Genomic DNA, 11,306 nt, shown 5'->3' with positions numbered 1-11,306 from the left:
TTATAGAAATTTTACTGTAATAGGACCATTCATTTATGTTTCTAAAGGCCATCAAATTATTAATTTTTAATAAAAATAGGTTTATATATTGTAAGAGTTACAATTTTAGTCACTAAAAATTGTTGTTTAATTAAGTATTTAACACAATTTTACATAATTTTAAAACTAATACATTATTGTTTAAGATTTTGATTAGTACATTACTGTTTAAGATTTTTAAAGAGGGCCACTGATCTTTAACACAGTCTCTCTCATTAATTAAAAAAAAAAGTAAAAGTTGAAGAGAAATCATGACAACCGAGCAAATCGGTATCAAACATAGAACCAGTCTTTCGAAGCTAGTTTCTCAGGATTAAACACACACACAAGACAATAAAACGAACCAATAAATGTAAAATGAAAGAGAAATCATGAATGAGACCTTAAAACCAAGCTTTCGCAATGACTTTCCCAGGAAAATAAACACAGAGAAGTCTTGCAAGAATCCATAAAAGTAAAAGCGGAAGAAAATTCTATATGTCTCTAATCACTTTTAAGTCTAGTATATGTTCACGAACCGATGATCATCCTAACAAAAGTGTTACTAGTTCTTAACTTCTCTTGTGAAAGATGAGAACAAGAGATGGAGAAATTTGCTTACTCCATCACCACAGTACTTATGACCTTTTCAAGTTGCTGCTTCCTCCCTAAGATTAATTAAAATCATCAAATTAGGTCGATCAACACCTTGTGAGTCATGTCTGTGCGATTTGTATTCTCAAATATATTTTTCCGTACGATCATGGATAGTGGAAAAACTTTTGATTCCATTCCTAATGATCTCTTTCTCGAGATATTATCGAGATTGTCTCGAAAGTCAATCGATAGGTGTCGTTGCGTTTCAAAGCTATAGGCGTCCATACTGTTTTGTCAAGATTTCACCGAGTTGTTCTTGACTAAGTCCTCCGCTCATCCACGTCTCTTGTTTGCGGTCAACAAAGCAGATGATCAGTGGCTCTTCTACTCCGTGCCTCAGTGTCAGAATCCGTCACTTGAAGTAGATTTTCATATGAAGTTCTATGCAGGCATAGACCACCAATACCTGTGTAGCTATGCCTCTGGTTTGATCTATATCCCTGTCCGTTATCTTAGGATCTCAAAGGATTTAGAGTGTATGATGTGTAACCCAACCACAGGACGCTATGTTAGCTTACTTGAACTAGATAGCTACAAAAGGTCGAGAAACTTTTTAGGGTTTGATCCTATTCGCAAGCAACATAAGGTTTTGTTCATGAACAATATAGTCAATGATGAATGGGTTCATCATATTCTGACATTCGGAACTGAAAAATTGATGTGGTGGAAGATCCAATGTACCTTAAACCATGAACCTTTTGGGAAAGAGATATGCATCAATGGGGTTTTGTATTACTCTGCTAGGACAGATCATGCAAATCTTCTGATAGTTTGTTTTGATGTGAGGTCTGAGAAATTCAATTTTATTGATGCATCATACTTCTTTTATACATATACAAAATTGATAAACTATAAAGGTAAATTAGGTGTGACTAATCTGGAGTATGGTGGTTTATTTTCCATTGAGTTGTGTGTTTGGGTTCTAGAGGATGTTGAGAAACAGGAATGGTCGAAACATGTCTACTCTTTAACGGAGACGGTTGTCTTGCAGTGTGACTACAATATTTGCGTTGCTGGGATGACTGCTACAGGTGAAATTGTTTTGTCCCAGTACAATACATCTACATCGAAACCGTTTTATGTTTTCTACTTCAATCCCGATAGAAACACAATCCAAAGTGTGTTAAAATCCAAGGTTTTGGAGATTACCTTAATCGTAGAGTTTATGCCTTTGTAGACTATGTAGAGGATCTTAATTTTTGCAATGCAATTCAACTCAATTCAAGCCCTTTAAAACAAGGCCAAAATATCATTACCAAGAGGCCAAAACCAAAACAACGGCGACATACATCTCGTGACTTCTCCAAGTCTGCTCCGTCTGTGAAGAACAAGAAACAGAACAAGTACGAATTCTTAGCTAACATGCTCTATCACTCTGTTGGCTTAGCTACTTTATTTTTTTTGTTTCATTTTGTTTGTTTTTCGTTTTTTTAGTTATATCATATTCGGTTGGCCTAGCTATTTTTGTTACATATGGGGACAATAGATAAAGACGCCTAATCAGTAGTCTGATTATTCATTTGTTATGAATTATGATTACAATATATTTCCTTGAAAAATTTTCATGATTAATCGTGGGTACATGATCATGGAAAAATTGAAAAAACTGATCCTTAAATAACGAAACAAAAGACAAGATTCATAGAGTTTTGAAGTAGGACAAGCTTTTGACATACCTTGCAATTGGATCATATTTTTACACCATAAAAGGTTAATGGCACAGTGACAAAAACAATTAGAGGAATGATCTGAGAATGTGATGGAGTTGGAATCTATATATATATATATATATGGCTTCAACTTCAATGTCAGCTTTTAATTCAACTCGAGAAATATCCATAGAAATGTAACTATACTAGGTGATTGCCCGCACAAATGCGCGGGAATAATGTTGTGTGAATGGTAAAATCATGTGAAATAAGAAATTGTTTAGGTGTTACTTGGTAGTGTAAGAAAAATATGGTAAATTGTCTAGGGTTTAGTGTGGTAAAATATGGAAAATGATGAAATTAAAAAATCCAATAATATTATAAATGCTAAGAAAATAATAATAAATCATCTTTTAAAACCATTCACCAAGAAAATAAGAAATCAACGAACATCATCACTCCATGGCATTCTCCTTGCGTGTGATGATAGGTACTTGGTCGTTTTCAGGATTCCTGACATCCGATTTAGAACACCATAAACAGTGAATGTCCAGTCGCCAACTTTAAAGTTTTGATTGTAAACGGGAAAAAAAAAATACTTACCAACAAAGCATCTCGTCGGTAATACTGAGATCCGGATTCAACATAATCCTCGTACTTCCTGTAACATTGGTACATCTCCACCTATGTTCCTGTGATAGAACTCGACTACAAGGTCACCCGTTAAACGACACTCTAGATGGATACACCTAATTTTAAGATTTGAAGAAGTCATAAGACTTTATATTCTGGTTTAAATCTTTAAAAAAATAGTGACTTACTCAGTATCACGTAAACCAAAGTACAGCTCAAAATATCCTCCTTGAGAATGTTCCACGGAAGGAACAAAAACCAACTCTCTCACGTTGACAATTTTGCCAACAACATCTATGAAACACACATGAATAATACAGTCAGAACATGAATCGCAAATAAACTCCAAAAGCATAAATAAATTCATAAATTAGGCTTACCAACGCAAATATTCGGATTAACAATACCACTCAATATACTCACAAACTCAGTTAGATTGAAATAGGTTCTACTGGAGCACATATTAATACTTTGCACTAAAGTGTCCGAACGAAACACAATCTTGAATCTATGCGGTACTGGTCTCAATATGCTGTTAACACGTGATACATCAAAATTTTTAATGCTCACCCACTCATCGATTATCAATCTTGAAAGATAATTATCAATTAATTCATCACGAACAACGGCTTCGATTTGGGTGAACTGCAAATAAAACGTTAAAGACAAAACCAATTCAATTTAATATCGAAAACATGTATAGAAGGTAAGTTATCAAAAAACTAACATGCTCGTCACCCAAAATCATATTGAGCTCTCTACCCGAGCCACGCGAAACAGACCAACAATTCAAAATCTTCACCGAGACAGACCACTCACCCATGTTAGGGTTAAGAGACGCAATATGAAAACAACCACCATCACATGAATCAGAGGTAAAAGGTATCATTGTAGAACCCATATCAAAAGATTACGCGGCTAAACAATCCAATGAGGTATAAACGCGTGATACGTATATGTAGACCTAACGATTTTTTGGAAAGAATATAAAAATAGAAAATATATATTAAAAACTAAATCAGAAAATTAACAAAAACGAATATTGATTAAACGATATAGAATTTATCCATAAGATTAATAAATTAAGTTTAGAAAAAAGAAACTAAATCTCAACAGTTAAACTGAAATATATACTAACGAAATTTAAAGGTAAAAATATATCACTCTATTATCAACACCATAATAATAATATATACAAATAGTGTAAGTTATCGTGCATAAACGGTAAAATCATGAGAGATAAAAGAATATTATAAATGGTAAGAAAATAAGATGCCAATCATAAAAAAAAAACAAAAAACAATAATTTCAAGACAATAAGAAAACAACGAACGTCATCATTTTATAGCATTCTCTTTGCATGTGACGATAGGTACTTCGTCGCTTTCAGGATTCCTGACACCCGGTTTATAACATCAGAATCAGTTAACGTTTCGTCGAAAATTTTAGAGTTTTGATTGTGGACGACAAAAAAATAAAAAAGTAATTACCAACAAAGCATCTCATTGGTAATACTGAGATCCGATTCAACATAATTATCAAAAACTCATCAATCAACAAATGATTTCTACATTTATCAAAAGCTCTTTCATTAGACTCCAGAAAATCGTTATTTTACTCATGTTTTTTGTTATCTTTGTTATAACCAAACTCATCTTCAGTAGATGATTTATACGCTTATCAAGAACTCTTTCATCAGACTTCAGAAAACCATCAACTTTGCTCATTTTGTTTTTTTTTCTAATTATAGTTATAGCCAAAATCATAAATCAGAAAGTGATTATTACGTTTAATAACAATTCTTTCATATGGCTTCAAAAAACCGTAAATTTTGCTCATTTTTTTGTTATCATGGTTATAGCCAAACACATAAATCAACAAATAATTTCTACATTTATCAAGAACTCTTTCATTAGGTTATAGAAAAGTATCTATTTTGTTCTTTTTTATTGTTACAATTGTTATAGCCAGCAGAAAACCGTCAATTTTTTTTTGTTATCATGGCTATTGCCACAAACTCATCAATTAGCAAATGATTTCTCTGTGAATCAATAACTTTAACATCAGGCTGCAAAAAATCTTCAATTTTGATCATTTTCCGTTATAAAAGTCATACTAAAACTTTTTACTCAGCAAATTATTTTTACGTTTACCAAAAGCTCTTTCATTAGACTGCAGAAAACCATCAATTTCTTCTTTTTTCTCTGTCATCATGGTAATAGCCAAACTCATCATCTGGAAAAGATTTATACGTTTATCAAAAGCTTTTTCATGAATCTGCAGTTATAGTCAAACTCATCAATCGACAAATGATTTCTACATTTATCAATATCTATTTCATCAGGCTGCAGGATACTGTCTATTTTGCTCTCTTTTATTGTTATCATTGTAACCAAACTCATCAATCAGCAAATGATTTATACGTTTACCAAAACCTCTTATATTAGACAGTAGAAAATCGTCAACTTTGCTCCTTTTTTTTTTTGTATGGCTACAGCCAAACTCATCAATCAGCAAATTTCTAAGTTAATCAAGAGCTCTTTCGTTAGGCTGCAGAAAACCTTCAATTTTGCTCATTTACCGTTATAATGGTTATTGCAAAACTCTTCAATCAGCCAATGATTTTTACATTTATCGAGATCTCTTTCATCAGACTGCTAAAAATCGTCAACTTTGCTCTTTTTCTGTTAGAATGGTTATAGCTAAACTCTTCTATCGGTAAATGATTTTTACGTTTATCAAAGATCTCTTTCATCAAACTGCGGAAAGCCGTCAGTTTTGCTTTTTCTTTTTTTGTTATCATGGATATAGCCAAACTCATCATCAACAAATGATTTCTACGTTTAGCAAGAGCTTTTTCATGAGCCTGCAAAAAACTGTCAATTTTGCTCATTTTTTTGTTATCATTGTTATATCCAAACTCATCAATCAGCATATGATTTCTACGTTACGTTAATCAAGATATCATTAATCGGACTGCATAAAGACGTCAATTTTATCTCTCTTGTTTGTAATCATTGTTATAGCCAAATTCATTAATGAGCAAAAAACAGTCACTTTTGCTCCTTTTTTATTATCATGGTTATAGCCAAACTCATCAATCAAAAATTATTTCTACGTGTATGAAGATCTTTTTCATCGGATTGCAGAAACCATCAATTATGCCCATTTTTCCGTTATAATGGTTATAGCAAAACTCTTTAATCTGCAAACGATTTCTACGTTTATCAAGAGCTCTTTCATTAGACTGCAGAAAACCGTCAATTTTTTTTTTGTTATCATATTAATAGCCAAACTCATCATCTGCAAAAGATTTATACATTTATCATAAGCTTTTTCATGAACCTGCAGAAAACTGTCACTTTTGCTCATTTTTTTCTTTATCATTGTTTTAGCCAAATTCAGCAATCAACAAATGATATCTACGTTTATCAAGATCTCTTTCATCGACTAAAGAAAATCATCAATGTTGTCTCTCTTGTTTTATTTTTAATGGTTACAGCCAAACTCATCAATGAACAGATAATTTATACGTTTACCAAGAGCTCTTTCATTACGTTGCAAAAAATGTCAATTTCGCTCTTTTTCTTTGTTACCATGGTTATAACCAAACTCATCAATCAGCAAAATATTTCTACACTTATCGAAAGCTCTTTCATCATGACGCAGAAATTCGTTATTTTTCTCCCGTTTTTTCGTTAACATTGTTATAGTCAAACTCATCAATCAACAAACGATTTCTACGTTTATCAAGAGCTTTTTCATGAAGTTGAAGAAAACCGTCAACTTTGCTCATCTTATTCTTTATAATCATGATTATAGCCAAACACATATATCAGAAAATAATTTTTACGTTTATCAATATTTCTTCATGAGACTGAAAGAAACCGTCAATTTTGTTTATTTTATTTTGTTATTATTATTATAGAAAAACTCATCAATGGGCAAATACTTTCTGCATTTATCAATAGCTCTTTCATTAGACTGCAGAAAACTGTCGATTTTGCTCTCTTTTATTGTTATCATTGTTATAACCAAACTCATCAATCAACAAATTATTTCTACGTTTCTCAAAACCTCTTTCTTTAGGCTGCAGAAAACTGTCTATTTTGCTCTTTTTTTTTTTTTTATCAATGTTATAGCCAAACTCATCAATCAGCAAATGATTTATACGTTTATCAAGAGCTATTTCATTAGACAGCAGAAAACTGTCAATTTTACTCTTCTTTTTTTTGTTATCATGGCTATTGCCAAACTCATCAATCATCAAATGATTTCTATGTTAATCAAGAGCTCTTTCATTAGGCTGCAGAAAATCTTCAATTTGGAGAGATAAGAGAATGTTATAAATGGTAAAAATAAGATGATAATCATTAAAAAAAAACAAAAAAAATTCCAAGACAATTAGAAAACAACGAACGTCATCATAACATCATTCCTCCATGGCATTCTCTTTGCGTGTGACGATAGGTACTTCTTCGTTTTCAGGATTCGTGACACCCGGTTTATAACATCAGAATCAGTTAACGTTCCGTCAAAAATTTTAGAGTTTCGATTATGGACGACAAAAAAAAAAAAGTAATTACCAACAAAGCATCTCGTCGGTAATACTGAGATCCATATTCAACATAATTATCAAAAACTCATCAATCATCAAATTATTTATACATTTATCAAAAACTCTTTCATCAGGCTGCAGAAAATCGCTATTTTACTCATTTTTGTTATCTTTGTTATAGCCAAACTCATCTTCAGTAAATGATTTATACGCTTATCAAGAGCTCTTTCATCAAACTTCAGAAAAAAATCAACTTTGCTCTTGTTTTTTTTCTAATTATGGTTATAGCCAAAATCGTATATCAGAAAGTGATTATTATGTTTATTAACAATTTTTTCATGAGGCTGCAAAAAACTGTCAATTTTGCTCATTTTTTTGTTATCAAGGTTATAGCCAAACTCATAAATCGGCAATTGATTTCGACGTTTACCAAGAGCTCTTTCATTAGGCTATAGAAAACTGTCAGTTTTGTCTCTTTTTGCGTCATCATAGTTTTAACCAAACTCATCCATTAACCAATGATTTCTACGTTTAGCAAGAGCTCTTTCATCACTCTGCAGAAAACCGTCAATTTTGCTCATTTTTTGTTATCATGGTTAGAGTTAAACTCATTAATCAACAAATGATTTCTATGTGTATCAAGAACTCTTTCGTCATGTTGCAGAAAACCGTCAATTTTGCTTTTTTTTTCTTTCTATTATAATGGTTATAGCAAAACTCATCAATTAGCAAATAATTTATACGTTTATGAAGAGGTCTTTCATAAGATTGCAACAAAATTTGTTATCATGGTTATAGCCAAACTCATCATCATCTAATGATTTTTACGTTTATCAAGAGTTTTTTCATGGGTCTGTAGAAAATCGTCAATTTTGCTCCTTTTTTCCGTTATCATTTTTATATCCCAAACTCATCAATCAGCAAATAATTTCTATGTTTATCAAAATCTCTTTCATTAGAATGTAGAAAACCGTCAATTTTTGCTCTCTTGTTTTGTTATAGCCAAACTAATAAATCAGTAAATAATTTTTACATTTATCAAGAGCTCTTTATTAGGTTGCAGAAAACCGTCGATTTTGCTCTTTTTTTTTTTATTATTATCATGGTTATAGCCAAACTCACCAATCAAAAAACGATTTCTACGTTTATCAGGAAACACCTTCATCAGGCTACAAAAACCGCCAATTTTGCTCATTTTTTTTTGTTATTATTATTATATCTAAAAAAATTAATCAGCAAATGATTTCTACATTTATCAAGAGCTCTTTCATTAGACTGCAGAAGAACTGTCTATTTTTCTTTTTTTTCGTTATCATTGTTATAACTCAACAATCAGCAAATAATTTTTATGTTTATCAAGAGCTTTTTCACTAAACAGTAGAAAACCGTTAATTTTACTCAACTTTTTTTGTTATCGTGGCGATAGCTAAACTCATCAATCAGCAAATAATTTCTATGTTAATTAACAGCTCTTTTATCAGCCTGTAGAAAACTTTTAGTTTTGCTCATTTTTTCGTTATAATGGTTATATACCCAAAATTATCAATAAGCAAATGATTTCTACGTTTATCGAGAGCTCGTTCTTCATACGGCAAAAAACAGTCAATTTCCTCTTTTTTTTTTGTTATCATGGTTATAGCCTAACTCATCATCAGCAAATAATTTCTAGGTTTATCATGTGATTTTTCATGATAAATCAATTTTGTTCTTCTTTTATTGTTATCATGGTTATTGCCAAACTCATCATCATCTAATGATTTTTACGTTTATCAAGAGTTTTTTCATGAGTCTGTAGAAAATCGTCAATTTTGCTTCTTTTTTTTTCGTTATCATTGTTATATCCCAAACTAATCAATCATCAAATGATTTCTATGTTTATCAAGTTCTCTTTCATCAGAATGCAGAAAACCGTCAATTTATGCTCTTTAGTTTTGTTATATCCAAACTAATAAATCAATAAATAATTTTTACATTTACCAAGAGCTCTTTATTAGGTTGCAGAAAATCGTCGATTTTGCTCCTCTTTTTATAATTATCATGGTTATAGCCAAACTCATCAATCAACAAATGATTTCTACGTTTATCAGGAAACACCTTCATCAGGCTACCAAAACCGTCAATTTTGCTCATTTTTTTGTTATTATTGTTATATCCAAACAAATTAATCAGCAAATGATTTCTACATTTATCAAGAGCTCTTTCATTAGGCTGCAGAAAAACTGTCTATTTTTCTTTTTTTTCGTTATCATTGTTATAACTCAACAATCAGCAAATAATTTTTATGTTTATCAAGAGCTTTTTCACTAAACAGTAGAAAACCGTCAATTTTACTCAACTTTTTTTGTTATCGTGGCGATAGCCAAACTCATCAATCAGCAAATGATTTCTATGTTAATTAACAGCTCTTTTATCAGCCTGTAGAAAACTTTCATTTTTGCTCATTTTTTCGTTATAATGGTTATATACCCAAAATTATCAATAAGCAAATGATTTCTACGTTTATCGAGAGCTCGTTCTTCATACGGCAAAAAACAGTCAATTTCCTCTTTTTTTTTTTTGTTATCATGGTTATAGCCTAACTCATCATCAGCAAATAATTTCTAGGTTTATCATGTGATTTTTCATGAGCCTGAAGAAAAACGTCAATTTTGTTCTTCTTTTTTTCTTATCATGGTTATAGCCAAACTCATCATCATCTAATGGTTTTTACGTTTATCAAGAGTTTTTTCATGAGTCTGTAGAAAATCGTCAATTTTGCTTCTTTTTTTTTCGTTATCATTGTTATATCCCAAACTCATCAATCATCAAATGATTTCTATGTTTATCAAGTTCTCTTTCATCAGAATGCAGAAAACCGTCAATTTTTGCTCTTTAGTTTTGTTATATCCAAACTAATAAATCAATAAATATTTTTTACATTTACCAAGAGCTCTTTATTAGGTTGCAGAAAACCGTCGATTTTGCTCCTCTTTTTATAATTATCATGGTTATAGCCAAACTCATCAATCAACAAATGATTTCTACGTTTATCAGGAAACACCTTCATCAGGCTACCAAAACCGTCAGTTTTGCTCATTTTTTTGTTATTATTGTTATATCCAAACAAATTAATCAGCAAATGATTTCTACATTTATCAAGAGCTCTTTCATTAGGCTGCAGAAAAACTGTCTATTTTTCTTTTTTTTCGTTATCATTGTTATAACTCAACAATCAGCAAATAATTTTTATGTTTATCAAGAGCTTTTTCACTAAACAGTAGAAAACCGTCAATTTTACTCAACTATTTTTGTTATCGTGGCGATAGCCAAACTCATCAATCAGCAAATGATTTCTATGTTAATTAACAGCTCTTTTATCAGCCTGTAAAAAACTTTCAGTTTTGCTCATTTTTTCGTTATAATGGTTATATACCCAAAATTATCAATAAGCAAATGATTTCTACGTTTATCGAGAGCTCGTTCTTCATACGGCAAAAAACAGTCAATTTCCTCTTGTTTTATTTGTTATCATGGTTATAGCCTAACTCATCATCAGCAAATAATTTCTAGGTTTATCATGTGATTTTTCATGAGCCTGAAGAAAAACGTCAATTTTGTTCTTTTTATTTTGTTATCATGGTTATAGCCAAACTCATCATCATCTAATGATTTTCACGTTTATCAAGAGTTTGTTCATGAGTCTGTAGAAAATCGTCAATTTTGCTTCTTATTGTTTCGTTATCATTGTTATATCCCAAACTCATCAATCATCAAATGCTTTCTATGTTTATCAAGTTCTCTTTCATCAGAAT

General features: G+C 31.2%; 1 protein-coding gene across 1 annotated transcript; it reads left to right on the top strand.

Moving 5' to 3' along the window:
- The first annotated feature begins 781 nt into the window (after positions 1–781).
- LOC9326980 (putative F-box protein At5g38810) lies at positions 782–1,852 on the top strand. The gene is given in 2 exon segments (XM_021010433.1): positions 782–1,100; positions 1,233–1,852. Coding segments are annotated over 2 exon segments (939 nt in total).
- Positions 1,853–11,306: the final 9,454 nt, after the last annotated feature.

Source organism: Arabidopsis lyrata, assembly GCF_000004255.2.
Source record: "Arabidopsis lyrata subsp. lyrata unplaced genomic scaffold ARALYscaffold_1, whole genome shotgun sequence".
Taxonomy (NCBI): Eukaryota; Viridiplantae; Streptophyta; class Magnoliopsida; order Brassicales; family Brassicaceae; genus Arabidopsis; species Arabidopsis lyrata.
The sequence above is the reverse complement of the archived record's forward strand: the minus strand, read 5'-3'. Positions and strand labels throughout refer to the sequence as shown.